Genomic DNA, 20,977 nt, shown 5'->3' on the forward strand with positions numbered 1-20,977 from the left:
GCGTTGTGAACTCTTCACTTTGCAGAATCCCTTTCACATCTCCCACCTCCCATGATCCTCCAGCAGCACATGGGTCTGACACAGGAGTAAACTGAGGCAGCATAGTTAACCCCAGTGGGTGACCATTACAGCTTGCTTCTCTGTGCTGGGGGACGAGGCTACATTTCCCAGGGATGAGCTGTGACAAGTTACATGGCGTACTACAGCTTGCCTCTCTGGGCCACTTAAAGCCCCACAGCCAGAGAAGCAACGTGCGAGCTCGAGAAGCAATGAGGCTTAGCACACACTTATTCCTCTCGCCTCCTCCCATCACGCCTCTGAGGACTGAACCCAGAAGAGGAAAAAAAGGGGGGGAGGGGCAGAGACACAAGGATGGCTTTGGCTATGCAGAGTGTCAGCTCCCTGCGGCATTTTATTTTTCTGCTTTGGAGGCTATGTTCTAGTTTTGTTTTCATGCATGCCTTTTCCGAGGTAGGCTGGCAAAAAAAAAAAAAAAAAAAAAAAAGTCCTAACCCTCTTAAAAGACAGACTCATTCAGGTCCCTGGCTGGGGTAATTTTACTTGGCCCTAACACCACCCGGTGGCCCGCAAGCGAAGACCACCCAGGCAGTGCATTTCCTCTTCCAGCCAAGAGGCACGGGATGCTAACTCCACACTGAGCAGCTCCTCCTGGGACTCAGGTCCAGGCCCAGAGGGATGCGAGCCAGCGGAAGGGGTGGTGGGTGGAGGGCGGGGGTGGGGAGGCACAGAAGAGCTGGGTGAAACCGGGAAGGATACTCACAGGGCACCGGTGGACCAGCCAATATGCCTTCTCTTGGCAATCGAGTGCATACCTGTCTGCTTTATTCCTTTCCTTTCCGGTCCTGAAAAGCCAAAAGCCAAAGGTAAGGCCACTAAGACTCTGTTCCTTCCGCTCAGTGACAGACCCCATTCCTGATGACCCAGACCACTCTCCCAACTTGGCCAACGAATCCATGTTTTCCATAATAATGACAAGAGCAAACCCTCATGTGACACTCACGTGCTAGGTACCTTGCTAAATGCTTTCACATGTGTTAACTCATTGAATCCACCCAGCGACCTTTTCTCATTTTGCAGGTCCAGGAAACTGAAGCAAAAAAAGGTGGAACGCCTCGCCTGGCCCAGGGTCACACTGTCAGCAAATGGCAGGAGGGAGACTTGAACCAGAGTCTGACCCCAGACAGAGTCCAGCTCTGCCCGAGCGCGCCGTGCTGGACGCGACCGCGCCCACGGCGAGCCCCAGCATTGAATCAGCACCATCGACTCCACCACCGGAGTGAGCGTGGAGGACACTCCGGGCTGACATTTGGCCACCTGCCTTCTTCATGTCTCCTGCTTTGGTAAACCGCACAATCAGCATCTGGACAAGCAGGCAGCAAGCCGAGCCAGAGCTTGCGATGGGGACAAGGCTGGCCTCGGGGAGTCCTCGCTTCTCCCCGCTGGCTGTTCCGCTCCGTCACTTCGAAGAGCGTGTGCCAAGCCAGGGTCTTTCTGAGCTCCACTCGTCATTGCGAAAGGCTATTTATCTTCCCTCTCATCTCCCGCTTCCCCATTACGGATGGGAAGCGATACTGTGCGTCCTCCTGCGGGCGCTGGGCAACATTATCGGGCCCTGGGCCCCGTCCGGCACCATTGCCACGGCGACCTGCGCTCGCACGCGGTGGTGGTGCTTGTTTTCCAAGGCAACGTGGGATGACGCACACGCCCTCTGCAAGACAGAGTCGGCGGATTTATTTGCCAGCTGATGTATCATGGATGACGTAACATCCAGAGACCCACGGGGGTGGAAGGCGCCGTTCCAGTGGCGTGTTTTGCCAGCCTCCTGGGAAAATTAAATACGAACACTGTCGCTCTGGCTTCCCCCTTGCCAACCTAACTCGATTTTCTACCAGGTTAACTAGTCAGTGTCCTCAGGAGCCCGGGGCACTGTAGGGTTTCCACGATGCTGGACAGCTATGTAAATAGGGTGAATGGTTAATTTACTCCCATGGGCCTTCCTGGCTTTGCTCTTCTCTGATAGATGTTTCTGGAGGAGAATCACGATGAATGGAATCCAAGGGAGCCAGTCAACAAGGAATCATTTTAGTTCGTCTTATTATTATTATTATTATTATTATCATTATTTTAGCAACGGTATCACTCAATCAAGTGTTCATTCATTCATTCATTCATGTGTGTATTTATTTCCTACTATGCTCCAAGCACTGGGAGTCTACTGGTGGACCAAACAGACTGCTATGGATTGAATATCTGTCTCCCCAAATTTTGAATGTTGAAGCCCTCACCCCAATGTGATGGCCACTGGAGATAGGGCTGTTAAGAGGTAATTAGATGAGGTCATAATGATGAGACCTTTACGAGGGGGGGTTAGTGCCCTAACAATAGGAGACAACAGAGAGTTTCTCTCCCTACCTCCCCCCATCCACCTATCCCCTGCCCACTCCACCCCAACCCCCACCACCCTGTGATGCAACAGGAAGGCAGCCATCTGCAACCCAGGAAGCAGGCCCTCGCCAGAGACCCAACCCTGCCGCGACTTCTTTGATCTTGGACTTTCCAGCCTCCGGAACTGTGAGTAAACAAAAGTCTGTGATTTAAGTCACCCTGCCTACAGGACTTTGTTATGGCAGCCCAAGATGACTAATACACAGACTAATGGTCTAAACATTACACAAACCGTTCAAGAAATAAATACAAAACTACAAATTGCGTTATGTGCTATGAGGAAGTGTGTTCAGGAGCCTGTAATGCAGAATCGGGGGTGGCCTCTGCGGTGACTTTCGAATATGTCTATAATTCTCCGACACTCCTTCCATTGAGAGATGGGCCTATGTCCCCTGTCCTTGAAACCAGGTGGCTTTTTGAGACTGTATCTATGAACAGAGTACTCAGAAATGGCACGGTGTGGCTTCTAAGGCTGGTCCACAACAGGCAGGACAGCTGCCATCCTCCTCACTGGAATATTCGCCTTCGAAAACTCCAGCCCAGCGGTCCCCAACATCTTTGGCACCAGGGACCGGTGCTCCTATGAGAATCTAATGCCTGGTGATCTGAGGTGGAGCTGAGGCGGTGATGCTAGCGCTGGGGAGCGGCTGCAGATACAGATGAAGCTTTGCTTGCTTGCCCGCCGCTCATCTCCTGCTGTGCAGCCCAGTCCTTAACAGGCCACAGACTGGTACCGGTCCATGGCCTCGGGGTGTGGGGACCCCTGCTCCAACCACCAGCAAGCAATCTGCCTGCCTTGATGCTACCATTTGGTTATGAAGTCCAAGCCAGACTTCAAGGAAAGGCTCCGAAAAGGTGAGGACAGAAATGTATATGTGCACATATGTAGACAGATGCTAGATAGATGATACATACATACATACATACATACATACATACATACATAGAAAATGGATAGATAGATAGATAGATAAGTAGATAGGAGAAAGCGGGGGTGAGGATTAATGAATTTATTTTAAGAAATCAGCTCATGTGATTGAGGAGATTGGCCAGTCCAAATTCTGCAGGGCAGGCTGGCAGGCTGGAGAGCCAGGTAAGAGCTGACCCTGCAACTCGAGTCCAAAGACAGTCTAATGGCAGAACTGCTTCTGCCTCAGGAAACCTCAGTCCTTATCCTAAGGTCTTCAACTGACTGGATGAGGCCCAGGCGCATTGTATACGGCCAATGTAGCCTTCAGTGCTACCTTAAGTCTGCTGATGTAAATGTTAATCTCATCTAAAACAAACAAACAAACAAACAAACAAAACACCTTCACTATGACATCTAAGCTGGTGTTAGACCAAATATCTGGGTACCATGGCCTAGCCAAGGCCACACATAAAATCAACTACCATAGACCCTCAATCAGAAATCAGAGGCAGCCTTCGAGTCGAGCAACGGAATTAGAGGAGGAAAGTGAGCATCTCGGAAGGGCAGAGCCTTTTGGAAACTGCCCACCCCCAAGCATCTGGAGGAGAATGTGGGCGGCACAGAGCGGGAGGCCAAGGCCTGCGTGGTGGGGCCTGCGGGGGCCGCCCAGAATCACGCTCAGCTGCAAGAGCACCCCGGGAGATCCACGTCCTCTGGATCACTGGGCTCATCCTGCTCAGAGAGGTGGGGGGCGAGGGGAGGGGCGAGAGCGGAACCCAGTGGGAATTCGAACCTGCCGCACCAAACAGAAGCCAGCAATGCTAGCCCAGGCTCCACGCAGAAGCCAGCAATGCCAGCCCAGGCTCCACGCTGTCTCTCGGCAGGGGGCCGGGGCCAAGTCGATTTAAGCTTCCAGCTTCCCCATTTGTAGATGTGAGGGGTGACAACAATCATTCATTTCCCTCTCACTAACAGACACGAAAACAGTACTCAGAACTCACCAAATAGAGCCTGATTAAAAATAAAAAAAAAAAAAAGTGATAAAAGATTTTTAAAAACCACCCCTATGTCGCTTTGTCTCAAATACACCCGGGTCAAAACATGTCGGTGGTGAAAGGGCAGCGCCCGCTCCATCGGGAACGTTCTCCTGTCTGAAGCTAAGCCCCAAGAACGACTTTCCCCTCGCGTGAGGCAATAAAGCCATTCCTGCATTGGAATCTCTGTTTTTCCCGGACGGGCACCCCTGCCTCGCAGCACTCACCTCTTGCGATGGGTCGTTTTATGTCAACTTCCCTGGGCCACGGGGTGCCCAGAGATTTGGTCAGACTTTATTCTGGGTGTTTTTGGATGATGGAGCTTGCAGCTGAAGGCCTGACTAGAACGAAAGGCCAGTCCTCCCACAGATAAGAGCGGACTCCTCCTGCCTGAACGCCTCGGGCGGACACGCCAGTCCTTTCCTGCCTCCAGGCTCGAACTGACCCATCAGCCCTTCCTGAGCATCGAGCCTGCCAGCTTTCAGACTGGACCTTGCAGCGTCAGCCCTTCTGGGTCCTCGGCTCGCCGGACACAGGTCCTCAGGCTTCTTCTCCTCCATAACTGTGGGAGCTGATTCCTTATCATTAATCTCTTCGTGCGTATATGCTATTGGTTCTCTTTTCTCGAGAACGCGACTAAGCCACCAGTCAGGTCCCCGGCTTCATGAGACCGGGGTCTCCACCATCCAGCCCAGCAGGTTCAGGCCTGCCAGGATCGGGACCTGTCAGGGAGAGTGAGGCTGGGCCAGCCGCGCCTCCCCGTTTGGGCGCTCACTGGTATTGGTCCCCAGGTAGTGCTGACAAGGTCTCAGCCACACAGAAGCCACACCGCACAGCCTCGCCCATCCTCCTCTGCAGTTAGGTGCCTGTATAGCCTGCCCCGGCTAATGAAGTGTGAGCAGAAGTGACATGTACCACTCGTGACCCGCACGGCCTCTCACCCCCACTGCTCCAGACACAGGCAAAGCCCGGATGGTGCCGCTCCTTCGGCGTGGGTCCTGCAGTGGGCACGACGCACGTCAGAGCCCCCGCTGACCCACGCTGGGTGCGCAACGCGAGCAAGAAGTGCGCCCTGCAGTTTCACGTCCCCGAGAGGTGGGGGCTGTTTGTTACGATAGCCCAAGCACGTCCTGACTGATACACTCTCCCCAACATTCGCGTCCGGCTCTCACAGACAAGGCAGAGCCCCAGGGCGATGTCGGCGCCAGTCCTGATGTGGACCGCAGGCCCATGAGAGCAGCAGTGGGTGCTTCTAATGTGTAAACCTGATTGCATCCCTCCCCCGCTTAAAAGCGTTCTCGCTCCCCCCAACCATGGCCCTTAGCGCAAAGTGCTCTCACGCACGGACGTGCATCCCCGGCCTCGCTTCTGCCAGTTCCAGGCTTCCTGCTCGCCACTCCTGCCACAAGGGAGCGCGTCAGGTGGGCGCTCTCCTGCCTCCAGGCTCTGGTTCTGTCCGCTGAGAACACCGTTCCTCCCCCGTCGCTCTCCAGCCGCCATCATCATCCCTCACCTGCACACTTCCTGCGCAGCCTACAGGTTCAATGTCGATTCTACCGCTCCTTCTGCAAAGCTCCGCCCTCGGCTCCCCTCTCGCTGTAGCATCACGGTCTGTCAGCTCAGCTGCCTGATCCACTAGACTGTCTGTCATTCCCCGTGCCGAGCCCAGTGTGACACATCAATGACCAATAAGGGTTTGTTTCAACAAAAGAAAGCAAAGAAGGAAGGATGAACGCCACCTTTTACTCACCTGTACTGCTCCTTGGCCTGCATGATGACAAAGTCCCACTTGTAGTTAATTTTTTTATTCAAGAAATTGTAATTTTCCTGGAGGAGGACAAGAAAATGAGAACGTTAAGCTCCATGACATTTGCCATGTGCAGGGGACAGAAAGCCCTAAGTCGGTGAGGGTATGTCCTTGTCTCTGTGGCAACTAGTCCCCAGCCACAGGGCCTCCCACCCCGGCTCTGCAAAGACGCTCATTCAAGGGGTAGCACCAAATTCTCAGAGAGCTTTCAACTCGGCTTGGATTTTATTTTAATAAATGTATCTCAAAACCGATTAGGAAGAGGGGAATCGTACGGGGGAGAATACGGAAACTCAATATTTAACAAGAGAACATCGCAAACCCACGAAGATAAGACCTAATATTGTGTGATACTGGCTATTCTAAAAACATGTTTGCAAAGAATAAAAACACAGCCAAGTTGTGGCCATCTGCCCAGAAATCTAGCCTTTTGAGGGTTAGGGTGTGTCCTTTGAGAAATCTGACTCACTGAGCCTAAAACAAAAGTCTATACTATTGTTTTCCCATCACAAGCTCAAATTCAAATCTGTTCACCACACAATAGGCATTATCATACATATTAAGTCCTATCATTTTAGGACACCAAGGGCTTAAATCGTAGCAGGAGGAACTAAAGCTCAGTGTGGGGAAAATTTAATTCAGGGGGCTGCTTCTAAATATACGAGTGAGTGATGGGTGGATGATAGAGGGGTGGATAGATGGATAGATGGATGGATGATGAGCATACATATGAATACAGCAATGAGGTAACAGGGAAAAAAAAAAAGTTCAAGATTATATTCCACTCAATCATAATAACCTGTGCTTGAAAGCATCTCTGTACCTTTTCATATTCTTCTAAAATTCCTTTCTTCTTGATATTTCGCTTGGCCAGATAAATGGCTGGAGAAGAAAACAATAACATCGTATTTTGAAATCGCATCTGCAGCCTCTCTGTGCGTGAGGCTGCTGTGCTCAGCCTGATGCAGAAAACTCTCCGCAGACCCACCCCCTCCCCCGGGAACATGCCCGACACAGATGTGAACTGACAGGTCGTGATGACAGCAAGACAAATGTCACCAGCGTGCAGGGAGCAAACAAGGAGCATGTTAAGCCCCACCCACGGCATGGGGGAGAGTTTTACCATAGTCTGTATCTTCGGCTGGCCACTGCTGGGTCGGCCAGAAATACGGCGTCTGTAAAAGGAACCAGGAAACCTGGCTTAAACAGTGGGCCGTGACCCCGAGCCCCGAGCCAGGTGGCTTAAGAGATAAAACTTCCTTAGCCTCCCCGCTCCCACTTTTTCTAAAGATCGGATCCATAAGGATACGAAGCCAAGCAACTACCTCTTCAGATAAGATTAACCCCATTAACCCCATATTAGTGCCCAAGACTCACCTGAAAACGGTAGAGGCTGCCGTCGGGCTTGAGAATGAGATTCTTGGGGTCCTGCAGCGGGTAAATGTAGCCGTACTTGACGATGAAGTTGCCCAAGTTCTGTGCCTCTGCAGAGAAGCAGTTGCAACATGGAAGTTAAGAGCAGAGGCCAAAGGTAGCAGCTCAATTCTCGCACCACAAACTCCAGCAGTCCTGACAGCACTTCGTCTAAGAAGTGAAGACAGTGGCTCCTGAACTTGGCTGCGGACAAGCGTCAGCTGGGGGAGCAGCTGTTAAGGAGTATCCCCCAGCCAGATCTCCAGGAAACACAACTCATAGGTCTGGAAGCGAGCTAACAGGTGCCACAGGTGATCCAGTGCAGGTGTTGAGGGGTGATGGGGACATCCTGGAGAAGCTTCTTTGGGCCCTTTGGGTCTAGAGAAGTCCCCAGGAGCAGGGAGAGAATGTCTCCGTTTGGCCAACAGACACTTCCTCACTCCACGGAAAAGGCGGGCCATGTTTATTGTCAGCTTCTCTTCCAAGGTCAGCTCCGCCTGCATCCCAGGTCCAGATCCTCTGGCTCCTCCCCACCTCACTTTAATCCCCACCCCCACTTCAGTTTGCTTGGACACATAGTCTTGTTTCGGAATTTGCATCAGTTAAGAGAAAACTGTCCTGGTTCTTTCTTAGAGGCAGGTGTCACCAAGGAAAGCAGGCGTCTCTCCGTCATCAAGAGAGTCCTCCAGACCTGCCTTGCCCCAGGACCCAACCCACATGCCACCTCATAGCTCAGCCCCCAAGCCTCAGGAAGACTTCTTCAGGTCTCGCTCCCTCCATCACAGACCAGACCCCCATTTTCCATGCCTGTTGTACCGACAGCCTTTTTTTCCAGTGGGAAGTCCGCTCCCCAGATTCTTTCTGCTCCAATCCATCCTTCAAGCTGCCATCGAACATCCTAGTTTAAATGTGATTATCGCACACACCACCATGCTCAAAAATTCCCCATGGCTTCCCGTTGCCTAGCTCCCGGATGCCCTGTGGAATCTGCAGATATGCCTGAGGGGCTCCCGCCCCTCCACCGCCATCTGTACCCAGCTGAAGATGTTTCTACCAATTCCCCCTCGGGACCACTCCACTTCGTTCCATTTCTATGCCACTGCTCTTGCTAGTTCCCCCTCTGAGCTCCCCTGCACAATTCACGAGCATCGTTTCTTTCGGGACCAGATGCGCGTTTGCATCACCCCCTCCGAGAAGTCTTTCTTGACTGACTCCTCCCCATTTATCCGTTATTTTGTACGAAACGAGTTTGTCCCCCAATTATCATGCCATCACTTTGGATTCTGGTTGTTTTACACTTGTCTCTCCAATTAAACTGTCAGGCTAAGCCTCCATTTAGCTTCTACCCTCCAGAGACTCTTTTGGGGCGCTGCACACAGAGTCGTCCTCGGCAGAGGAGTGTCACTAAAGCTCACCCAGATTGGAGATCCAAAGCCGCTGGACGATCCACTGTAGAACATCACTCCCTGCAAAACAGAAGCATCTGGCCGTCATCAGAGCCTCCTAACACATCTGCCATTGCCTGGCTGGCCTTCTCCCTGCCCCCCTGTGATCTCGTCCTTCTTCTGCTCAAAACTTTCAGGGACACCCCCACTCTGTTCACAACGAACCCTGAAGCCCTAATTCAGGGTCATCCACGATCAGACTCCGGCCCTATTTGCAGCTTAACCTCTCCTACACACCTTCAATCTTCACCTGTCTCGTGGGACTTGTCCTCTTACCTTAGATTGCTTCGTGCATGGACTAGCATTCATCGCGTTAGGAAATAAACAGACTAAGCCTTACCCTGAAAAAAAAAAACAGACCCAAGACAAGGTGTCTGTGGGCCTGTAGGTGGAGCTTGGACACATGGGAGTAAATCAGAGCCAGGGACGGGAGGAGACGTGGGGGTGCGCCAAGGGTGGGGTTCTCCTATGCCCTCTTGTTCTTATGCAGAACTCTGAGGAGTCAGAGAACTCTAAACTCAAACCTGGGCTCCCAGGTCATTAGGAAGGTACTGTAGTCAAAGCGGGAGTACGGCACATATTTCAGTAACTCTTGGTAAGATGATTTATAACTTTGGACAATGTGGGCGCCATCCGTACGCTTGGTCCTCTTGCCCTGGGCTCTGCAAGTTTTAGGGACCGGTCTGGGAACAATGCGGAGTGAAGGCCGACGTGAGAAAAGCAGGAGAGGCAGATGGGATCGGGAGAGAACGTGCACCACCCCCCCCCCCCCCGCCAGGCGGTCACATCCACCTCGGGGCCCAGGCGAGCCCACTTCCGCCAAGTCCAGAACTGCCGCGGGACCCCACGGACGCTGCGTGCCTCCCGCTCGACCTGGACTCTCCGGCCCCAGAAGCAGGACATGCTCCTTGTAGGAGGAGGGCAGCTCGTCTCAGAAGAAAGACAAGCTGAGCTGGAGCCACGCACCCCAATTCAGACGCCATCTTGCAAATGCCAATGACCTCGCTTCCCAGCGACTTTCAGCCTGCCGTACGAAGGCCGAGTTGGGTCCCCTGTCTGCGCGGGAACGTGCCCACAAAACACACCGGGAAGGTGGACAGTGCTTGAGTGCCTGTAGCTGGACTGCTTACAAATGAGACGTCCCTCCTTGGAAGTGGCAAAGGGTCATTTCCTCTGGTGCCCTCCAGGGAGGGCCCTGGTGGCCCGCTCACACACTCCCTGGGCTTAAGTACCTGCCCACAGCGTGGCTGAGGATGGGCAACCTGTCACTCTGCCCTTCCCACCCGCGCCCTAAGGCACAATGTCCAGCCATCATCTCTGCCAGAGCCCGTGTGCCAACCATGATCATTTCCACGGGGTTCTTCTTGTCTTTATTAACCCCTGGTTGGCTGTTCAGAAGCAAAATTCATCTAAACTCCTACTTAAAATCCCAGGGAGGTGCGTTTGAGACTTTCCATCTCCCGTCTCATTGATTGCTATGCCGTGGTGTGCAGACCGGGAGAGAGGCCCGGGCAGACAGCAGACTGATTAGTGCTGTCCGCCAAGGAGCCCAGGGTTTTCTCATGCACTTGACCGCTTCCTGAAATAGATCAAACGAGATTACGGGGCCATGTGGGGGCCGCGTGGTCTGTGCCGACAGCACGGCAGGCCCCTACGTCAGCCACCTGCATCCCCAAGAGTCCCGGGTCACCTGCCATCCGAGGAGATGGATGGCAATCACCCAATTTGATTCGATTAGCGTGGGAGCTGCGGCTGCATGACCAGGCTCGTCCCGTGCCCCGTTCCGATGGCAGCTGGAATTCGCCCGCAGGAGGAGCGAGGGAAACCGTGGCAGGCTGGGCAGTCTCGCTCAGACCCAGGAAACCAGGAAGGAAAGCGGCTCACGCGCACTGCCCTGGATGAGAGCGCGGACTCCGGAGTGGCCCGGGCTCAGCCGTGTCTGAGTTTAGGGGCGTGGAGACAAGTTGCTGAACCTTTTTGCATTTCCGTGGCCCCATCTGCAAAGAGGGGATGGCCTTATCCATCCCTAACTCGGCCATGGGTATGAACCGACGCGGTGTGGGAAACCGCTAGCCGTTGCCACCCTTGGAGCGGCCGCTCTGTGCTGACCACGTGCACAGCACCATCTCACGTCGTTCCTGCAATCGTTGTCTTAGATAGCGATCGCTAGTTCTGCTTCTAAAATGAAAAAAATTGAGACTAGGGTTGCGCAGCTAGAAAAAGGCACCCAAATGATCCAGCTCCAAGGAGCCTGATTCAATGGCCGGTGCTCTTTGCACAGTGCTAGACCAGGAATGGCGCACGCATTCGACAAACTTGCATTAAAGCTCCACCCTGCCCCACAGCTATGCTAAACACTGGGGTTACCCAGATGAGCAAGGTGAGACCTCTCCCCTTGAGGGCTTTCGAATCCAGTGGAGAATTCAGGCCAGAATCAATGACAACCAGGAGCGGGCGAGGGGTGGGGGCAGGGTTGCCTTCAGAATCGCCACAGCTGCTCCTTAAACACTGGGTGAGAGCAGAGGTGCCCTCAAAGGTGTGCCCGCTAATCCCTGATCTGTAGGTGCCCGAGCTACTCCAGTTCCTGGCCTTTCTCAAGTCTGGCTCATCGAAGGGTTTCCCTCTCTTGGGCGGGCTACCCTGTCACATCCTGACCAATTCGTCTTTTGCTCCAACTAGCCAGAGCTGGTCTTCTGTTGCTTGCATTTAAGGAAGCCTGAGTGACACATGGTTGGCAGGGCCACTCCTTCCTCCAAGCTGGCAGAAAGGGAACTGGGAGACCGATAGGCAGCTTGCCTCTGTGAAGACTAGGACATCTTGAGTGGAAAATTCATAGTCAGGTCGTGAGAGGGCTCACAAGGAGCTCAGCACAGGAACAAGTCCCCAGCGCATGCTCCGAAAAGCTGTCTGCTTCTGTAGGCAAGATGCCCCAAAACATCCCCTTTACTGCAAACCCAAAGTCGTAAAATAAATGCAATACATTTATCGAAATGGGTTCTTACTTCCAGGTTCAGCCCCTTCTGCCTATATCCTCAAAAGATGCTCTGTAGCCCTTTATCTCACACCCAGAGAAAAAAGACAATGGGACTATCCCCACGAGTAGTTAAGAAGGGTCTGAATATGAATTAAAAGGTAGGGAAAGTTGGAGCAAACAGTACTCCCTTCCTGCTACCTGATTTCATTAAAACAAAACAAACAAGGCAAAAAAACAAAAAGTGACAGTAAAAGTTTTTTAAATGGCCTCCCAGGCTTCACAAAGTGACCCACTGAGTCCTTTACTCCTTCCTTTCTGACCCCTTCCTCAGAAGGAGACTGTGGTCCAGCAATCAGCAATATTTGGGGCTGGAGAGTAAATATTTTAGGTTTTGTGGGCCATGATACGTACGGTCTCTGCACAAATATTTAACTCTGCCATTGGAGTACAAAAGCAGCCAAAGACAATACATAAATGGGGAGGTAGACGTGTTCCGATAAAACTTTATTTACCAATACAGCCTGCGGGCCTGTTTGGCCCATGAGCTGTAGTTTGCCAGCCCCTGCATAGGGCACGTAAATCACAAGATACGTTACCTGTCATGGCATGAGGGATGCTGGTGACCAGGATCTTCTGATTCTGCATTCTGACCCCTGTCTCTGGGTTCTGCATATCCTTCACCAGAGCTTCAATCTGTAAGACAGAAGTGAAAAATCTGGCTGAGCAGAACGATTTCAAAAGCTGAGTAAGGAAGGCTCTTTTCAAGGGACTGAGGGATCAAAAGACTAAAGACGAGCACAAAAAGCTTACACCCTACGTGGCGCTGAGTAACTATAATGCAACCAGAATAACTGTGTGCTTCACAGACTCAAACGCCCTTCCCGAGTGTGAGTGCTCAGAGAAATTCAATCTGTCTCGGAGATTCTTCAGAGGCTTTTAAGAGGAGATGGGACATAAGAAAAACAGAATTTTCTGGACAGAAAATGAGAGGGCAATGTGAGCGAAGGCCTAAGAGGGTGGCAGTGCCCAGGCTGGGAGAGAACGGGGAGATGAAGCTGGAGGGGCAGGTGGAGGCCAGATCACAGCGAGCCTCGAATGCTACTCCCGAGGCACGGATTTCGCTCCCGCAGCTATTTCTGGAGAGTAGCATCATCTGGCCTGCATTTTGGAAGCGTGGTCCATGACAGAGAGAAGACCATTAAGCACGAAGAAGGTTGCCAAGGTGGAGAAAAGCGGAGAAATCCATTCGGAGGTACGGAGATGGTCCAGGCGAGCAATGATGGGCCTTCAGCCTGCCCATGTCCACGCCTCGGTCTGTTCACAGCGGAGCAACCGGAGTGAGTCTTTCAATGAATTATTTTAGAAGGTGTCGCTCCTCTGCTCGAAACCCTGCAAAGGTCATTCTGATCGGAGTCAACAGCAAAGTCCCCTACTGGTCTCCGTGGTTGGGACCCCTTTCTTCCTGAATCTTCTCCCACCACTTTTCCTCTCTGATCCAGCCCCGCTGCTCCTTGATCATGCCAAGCACGTGCCCAGCCTCCTGCCCCAAGGCGGCCTTTGCTCTGGCCAATCCCCGTGCCTGGACCTCTCTTCCCAAGAGAGCTGCGTGACTCACTCCCTCAACTCCTTCATCCTCTAGCGGTCTCAGCCCATCCATCCCACCTGGTGCTGCGACCCTGAACGTCCCGCTTGGCATTCCTGACCCCCTACTCTTTTCCAAGAGCACTCACCTTCTAAGATCCCTAATAATTTACCTGTCTGTTACATTGCTTATCGTGTGTCTCCCTTGCTCCTGGAAAGTACCCTGCTCAAGGATGGGTCGTTCTTCTATTGTTAGTCAATGCTCTACTCTAACTGCCTGGAACGGTGCCTGACGCCCAGGTGGCACTCAACAAACAGCCGAGGCACGAATTAATAAATAAACGAAGGAGGATAAGAAGGCATGGCTTTTAGAGCCCTAGTTCTAATTCTAGTTAACTCGAATGGGACTGTACGTGCAAATGACTGACTGGTTCAGCAAGGATGGCAAAGCTCGTAAACGTATGTGATCAGAGTTGCCAGTTACGAAAACAGAGAAGGCAAAGCCGGGAGCATCTTCCGAAAGCGAAAGCTTCTGTTTTAGAATGTTGACTGGGGAGGGGGCTGCCGAGATAGCCAGTGTCCGGAAGGTGACCGGAAATGACTGTTCCAACTTCAAAGGACACGAGAGTCAGGGGGATGTACTATTGTCGCCAACATCGAAGAGGCAGCCGAAGCCCCGGAGAACTCACGAACCGTCCAAGGAGGGCTGGGCTGCCGGAAGACAGCCACAAGGACGGCCTGGATTGCCTTTTGAGTATTCTTTTTGAAATTTTATCGGTAAAAAATATTTTCCCACTTGAAAAAATTAAATGGAAGTAAAATTAACCGAAGGAGGTTTTAAAACAAACTGGGCGCGCTGGCACAATTTTAAAAAAGACAACCGGAGTGTTTCTCTTGTCAGGGCCGGTAGTGAACATTCTCAAAGGCTCACACCCAGAGGTTTCAAACTTCCTGTTCCCCCAGAAAACCTCTCACCAACGGAGAAACCACACACTCTCCCAGCTCCCCCACATACTTGCAGATGGTCAGTCAGTCATTCGACAACCAGGCAGTCGTGGTCGACTCTGGGAAACCAAAGACAGGACGAGGTGGTCCCTGAGCCCAAGGAGTTCACCGTCTGGTGCAAGGATATTACGGGACGACATGGGAAGTACAATGAGTGTCACGAGAGAAGGACAGTGCCAGGAGGGGCTTGGGATGGCTGGGAAGACGCCTGGGGCGAATCTTAAAAAGATGAGTAGGAACGAGGCAGCAGAAAGGGAAAAGCCTGGAGGGTGAGGCTCCAGGAACAGGAGCAAAGAACAAGAAAGACCTTTCCTGTCCTCCTCCGGCTGGAAGCCTTCTCCCGAGGTCAGGGCAGCTGCGTACAGCTGGACATATCCTCGTGGGGGGCTGCCCCTCAAACCCAACCTGTCCACATTCGAGCCACACCCCAAACTACAACAGCTCACTGGTCCCCCTGCTTCCCCTCGATTTAACTTGGTTACGTCATCATTCTCCCGCGATTTAATAACATTCCCCAACACTGTGCAGCCCTTTACAGCTTACGAAGTCCTTTCACAGTCTGCATGTGTTTGTGGTCCAAAGACCACAGACTTCTTCTACTAAACTGTAGGATTTGCTCTCTGAGACCCCTTGCTCCACCATGAAATGGAAACAATGGTAGATAGCATGTTGCCCAACTAATTGATATGACGTTGTAATCTCTCGGAATCTAATTAATTGTGTGGAAATGCTTTATAAGGACAGATATGTTACACATGTGAAAAGATATATACCTTGTAAGGGGAGATGTGCTGTGGTTACAGTTAGAATCCTCAATATTAGCAGCATTTGTATGATTAGTGCATCTTTGAAACTTTGCATGCAGGGCTGTGTAATGAAAACCCTGCTCTACTAACCAATCAAACATAAATATTTATCGAATGGATACTAAGTGCCCAGCACTGTGGGGGATACAAATAGGTGAAAGATATACTCCCGGTCCTTGGAGAATTGGAAATACAAAATAAAAGTTAAGATAAACACCGGGCATCTGGATGCAGTAAAAGCTCTGTTCGAATCCCAATACGTGATAAGCTGGACAAATGACTAAAGCTCAGTAAGACTCATGTCTCTGTAAAACACAGGTTGCAATAGTACCTACATCATCAGAGGAATGTTGTGAAGATTAAACAAGATTAATCATTTAAAGCACTTGGCACCGTGCGATGCATAAAGTATTTATTAGATGGCAATTATACACTAAAAAATAGAAAAGGCACTGATGGGAATAAAAGCCAGGGGGGAGGGGTGTCTGAGATGATCACAAAACGGGGCGCGCCGAGGGGGAGGAGGATTTTCCTAGACAGTGAGGAAGGGGCTGTACTCCTAGGGAGGGGTGCAGGGAGAAGGCCCCTGGCTTCTGCACGCCGGAAAGTGAAGAGGTTGAAACTGGAACCCTTGTAGTTAGTTCACTGTCGGGGGGAAATGCAAAATGGTACCACTGCTACGGAAAACAGGATGGAGGTTCCTCCAAAACTTCAGTAGGATTAGCATATGATCCAGCAATTCCACCTCTGGGTACTTATTGAAAAGAACTGAAATCAAGATCTCAGAGAGGTATTCAGCATCTTCCCCTGTTTACTGCAGCACCATCCACAACAGCCAAGACGTGGCAACAACCGACATGTCCAGTGACAGGTGAGTAAATGCATCCAATGGAACATCATTCAGCCTTTAGAAAGAAGGAACTTCTGCAACATGCAACGACAAGGCTGAACCTGGAGGATGTTTCGCTAAGTGGCATGAGCCGGTCACGGGAGAACCGCTCGATTCCACTTACGGGAGGTATCTGAGAGGCAAATTCATAGAATCAAAGAGGGCGAGGAGGAAACGGGGAGCTGCTGACCAACAGGCATCGAGTTTCAGTTAAGCAATGGGAACAGGGACTAGAGGTCTGCTCTGCAATACTGCACCTATAGGTAAGATCGTTGGTACACTTGAAAATGTAAGTGAGTAGATTATCATGTGAAGGGTTCTTAGCACAATAAGATTTTTAAAAAATTTTTTTAAAGAGAGACAGAAATGGACTCAGCTGCACCGGAGGTGAAGGGTCATGTAGGGGACCCCGACCTGTTAAAATTCTTGCTGCCACCTCCCTCCCACCCAGCCAGCCTTGCTCCTGAAGCCGAAGGCTCCCTGCTTCCCAAAAAAAGGGAAGGAGTGTGAAAGATGCCCTAAATCCACGCCCAGGGCTGAGATTTCCTCTTTCAATGTGTTGCTAAACCAGCATTTGCAACTGAACCACCACCTAAACCACTGCGATCACCTGCAAGGTCGAGGTCACTCTGGGGCACAGCGCCAGCAGCTCAGCCAGTGAGCAAGACAGACTGCGGCAGGGGGTGCCCAGGGCTCCTCCTGCGAGACGGACTTCAGGCTTCATCCGCACAGGACTGTTCTGGAACAAAAACTATTCATTTCGGCTCCATTCGTAGCCGCAGTCCTTGGCCTTCTGCAGTGTCAAAACTGGGAGGTGTCTCAGGCCGCTGGGTCAGCTGAGGAGCAGCCCTCGGCAGTGAGGGGAGCAAAGAGATGCCTCCCGGGAAGGTGTTGGGGACCAGAGGACCAAGGAGCCACTGGCTGCGGGAGTCGCTCCTTCCAGGATTCTCACGCACCGGGAGCCTGGATTGGCATGCTACTCCAGGAGATGCCTGACTTTCGGACCCAGGCCTCCCCTTCACCACGTGACCTGCCAGATGCAATCCTACATTTGTTCAAGAATAATTTTTAGATGAAACGGCAGTGTTTCATGGGTAGAGAGGGCCTGGATATTGGAGAAGAAACAGAAACCCACCTTACGGGTTAGAAACCTGAGTTTCTCTGATAGAAAGTCAGGGGATTAGATCCCTTTTCTTTGAATTAAAAAAAAAAAAATCTAGTTATAGAGAGTTTGAAAATAACCTTCGGAGGAGAAATAATGAGGGTTATTTTAAAAACGCAACGAGGGGAGTCAGGTTCCTTTCTGTCAGCTGCGTCAGCCTTCCCACGGAGGCAGGGCTGGCGGGAGGAGGGGCTGTCACATGCGCTCAGAGAACACTTTTGGGGGAGTCCAGCCATGGGGATTTCGAGTTTCCTCAGAACTTTCCTCATACACATTCCTCGGAGGGGTCTCCCGGACCGCCTGACGAAGAAACGGCAGGATTCTGGCTGGTGGCAGTGTCTCTGAGAGACTCTGTTAGGAGCTGAGCTGTGTCCTCCCGGCCCCCAGATTCAGAAGATGAAGTCCTAACCCCTAGGACCTCAGATTGTGACAGTCTTTGGAGACGGGTAATTAAGTTAAAATGAGGCCATTAGGGTGGCCCCCTAATCCAATAGGACTGGTGTCCTTTTAAGGGGACACAGACAAGCACAGAGGGGAGGCCACGTGAGGTCACAGGGAGAAAGCAGCCACCCATCTGCCAGCCACAGAGAGAGGCTGCCGACGAAGCCAGCCCGGCCAGCGCCATGGTCTCGGACCTTCCAGCCTCCAGGACTGTGCGCACGTGAACGTCTGCTGTGTGAGCCACCCGGCCTGTGGGACTTCATCACGGCAGCTGAGCAGACCGATGCAGACCGGGGTTCTGGTTGGCCTCCAGCGGAACACCCCTTCGCCCATCGCAGACAGCAGAGGACCGGAATCGCTCCCCAGATTCCGCGGGGAGCGAGGAGCCCTCGCCTCTCTGCCCCAGACTGCTGTCAACTCTCGCCTCCTCCTCCTCCTCGCGTCCCGTGGGCGTCCCTCTGGAGATGAGGGGCAGGACGGCCATCGCCACCCCAAATGTCAGTGCCCATTCCTAACCAGGCTCAGCTGCCTGGCGCCTCCACGGGGCCACGTCGCTTTCCCAGGCAACAAATAAATGTCACGCAACCAGGCCGTGCCGGCCCCCGTCTGACCCTGCGTTGGGGGCGGGGGGTGGGGCTGGGTGTCAGCCCCACATTTTCTCGCTCAGATGCCAGCGAGCTGCAGTGCGACTGCAAGTGTGTCAGGGAACCTCGACATCACAAAGGAGCAGAAGCGACGGCTTCGAAGGCCCCCACGCCCACCCTCCACGCCCACGCCGCTCCTCGCGTGAAGGAGCTGTCACTCACTACGCAAGATCTCCAGGGCTGGAATTTTCCTGTAAGCCAGAGCAGGCTCCCCCGGGGAAGATGATGATAATCAGGACGTTTCTGTACAAAGATGAGGAAAGTGACCCAGAACCAGGGGGTCGTTTCGCCTGACGATGGAAAAGGGGTTCCTGCTAACAGGTCTGACCACACAAAGGCCAGCTGACCTCCCAGCCATCTCGGCCCTATGTCTCGCTGCCCTTCACAAGCACCAAGCGTAGCCAGTACTAATCACCTTTCCCCAAGACCTGCTCTTCCCACGCTGGTCAAAAGCCTGGAGAGCATTCCACACAACCCCAGCCAACCGTGGCCAGCGTCTGTTGATTCTACTTTTGTTTCTGACATTTCTCCTTATCTGCCTACTAAATCCTGCCTCAGTGGGGCGTCTAATCCCACTCCTGGACCATCAGGTTCTGCCCACCTGGCATCTATCTGCATTTTGACTAGCATGTCCACATCCTCCAGTGTGTCCTCCAGCTGGGGCACTACTGACATTTGGGGCCAGATTGCTCTTTGTCGTGGCGGGGGGGCTGTCCCGTGCGCTGTAGGACATCCAGCAGCATCCTGCTTTTACCCACCGGATGCCAACAGCATCCTCCTCCCCAGCTGCGACAACCCCAAATGTCTCCAGAGTTTACCAAATGTTCCCTGGAGCTTTCGTCTTAGCTGTGCATTCAAATCACTTGGGGAGCTTTACCTGAAACACCAATGCTTGGGCTCCGCCCCACTTAATGACTTAATTACCTCTTAAGGAAATCAGAAACTCTCAGGATGGCTACTTGATAGCAATATTTTCCCAAGTGCAGCCAGGGTAGAGAAGCATTCATACCCTCTCATCGGAATCATCCTTCTAACATGTAAACCAGCTCACTTTATTCATCCCTGATTCTAAAACATCAAACAGCTTCCCACTGAACACAGAAAGCATCACACTCCTTAGAAAAACACATGAAGCCCCCAGTTCTGGGCCTTTCCTCACTCCCAGCCTTTCGTCTGTCGACCTCCAGCTCACTCTGAACCAGCTGTCTCAACCCCTGTGAGCGTCCCAAACCACCATGCTATTTCACGCACCCATGTTTTGCATTCGCCTAAAGTGTCGCCCATCTTGTCATCCTCCTGGGGCGGGCGGTGGGGGGGGGGGGGAACCTGCTAATTTCCCTGGCCTCGACTCAGTTGCAAGCCCCGCTCATGGAACCTACCCTGATTTCTCCCATCCCAGGAAGAAGTGACCGCTCCCTACTTTGTGATAGAGAGACAGACAGAGATGATAGTGACAGAGATAGAGGTGTGGATATACAGACTTAACTCCTAGGACAATGTCCGCCACCACCCGAGAACACTTTTCTCCTTACTCAGATGCCTGCCTTTCTCTATGAGACTCTAAGCTCTGGGAAGACAGGAGCCACGTCTTAATCCCCGTCCCCAGCACTTGGCACAGTGCCTAGCACACGAGTCCACAGTTATGTGTGCATACTGAACGGGAGAATTATACCAGCAAAAGACACCATACTCTGCCCAGCCTCCAAATACTTCTGTGTCTGCACCCCCTTCCCAAGCCAAAGGAGGTGCCGGAAGCCCGCTGGGTGTCACCGTCTAACTCTTCCCCCCGACAAAGCCACGGACAAGTGCGCTGTCCAGCTCTTTCTATCACATCCTAACGAGCCCAGGCATCAGAGATGGGTGGCTGCTCTACTGGTGGGCATCTCTGCCCAGGGGCTGCGTCCACCTGAGATGGAGCACAGGTGTGAGAGCCTCAGCAGCCACAGGAGGAAGAAGGGCCCTTGCACCAGTACCTCTCTCCCTGGCTCTGTGACAAGCCTGTCACTTCCCAGGTGGCTAGAGCTGTAGGGGGCACAGGAGGACCCCAAGCCGACTCTCTTAGTTCAGGGAAAAGAAGACATCCATCTATTCCTCTCACTCACATCTGTGGTCTTTTTAATTTGCAAATCTGCTCCCGTTGCTTGCCTATTCCAAATTCCCCAATGGCTCCCTACGGGATAAAATCAAAGCACCTTTGAAAGGTTCAAAAGGAGCTTCCCAGACAAAATTAAGCTAAAGGAATCTATCATCGCCAAGCCAGTATTACGGAAAATGTTGGAGGGACTTCTTTAAGAAGAAAAAACATGTATCAAAAACTGGAATAAAGAATGGAAATCAAAAACAGACTCACAACTGTAGTGGACAATCTGGGGATGGACAGAGGAGAAGGGGGTTGAGGGG

The 20,977-nt window shown here is 52.2% G+C and overlaps 1 protein-coding gene across 3 annotated transcripts in view; it reads right to left on the reverse strand.

The window, feature by feature from the left end:
* The window catches only part of RGS9 (regulator of G protein signaling 9), a 64,412-nt gene that overhangs the window by 39,896 nt on the left and 3,539 nt on the right, over positions 1-20,977 (reverse strand). For all 3 annotated transcript variants that reach the window (XM_036223089.1, XM_036223090.1, XM_036223091.1), the window contains 7 exons: positions 12,646-12,742; positions 9,046-9,096; positions 7,595-7,701; positions 7,341-7,392; positions 7,041-7,099; positions 6,161-6,237; positions 782-863 (listed from right to left, as the gene is read on the reverse strand). In XM_036223089.1, the coding sequence (XP_036078982.1) occupies positions 782-863; positions 6,161-6,237; positions 7,041-7,099; positions 7,341-7,392; positions 7,595-7,701; positions 9,046-9,096; positions 12,646-12,742 (525 nt within the window). The remainder of the gene's footprint in view (positions 1-781; positions 864-6,160; positions 6,238-7,040; positions 7,100-7,340; positions 7,393-7,594; positions 7,702-9,045; positions 9,097-12,645; positions 12,743-20,977) is intronic.

Source organism: Rousettus aegyptiacus, unplaced genomic scaffold (genome assembly GCF_014176215.1).
Source record: "Rousettus aegyptiacus isolate mRouAeg1 unplaced genomic scaffold, mRouAeg1.p scaffold_m13_p_6, whole genome shotgun sequence".
NCBI classification, from domain to species: Eukaryota; Metazoa; Chordata; class Mammalia; order Chiroptera; family Pteropodidae; genus Rousettus; species Rousettus aegyptiacus.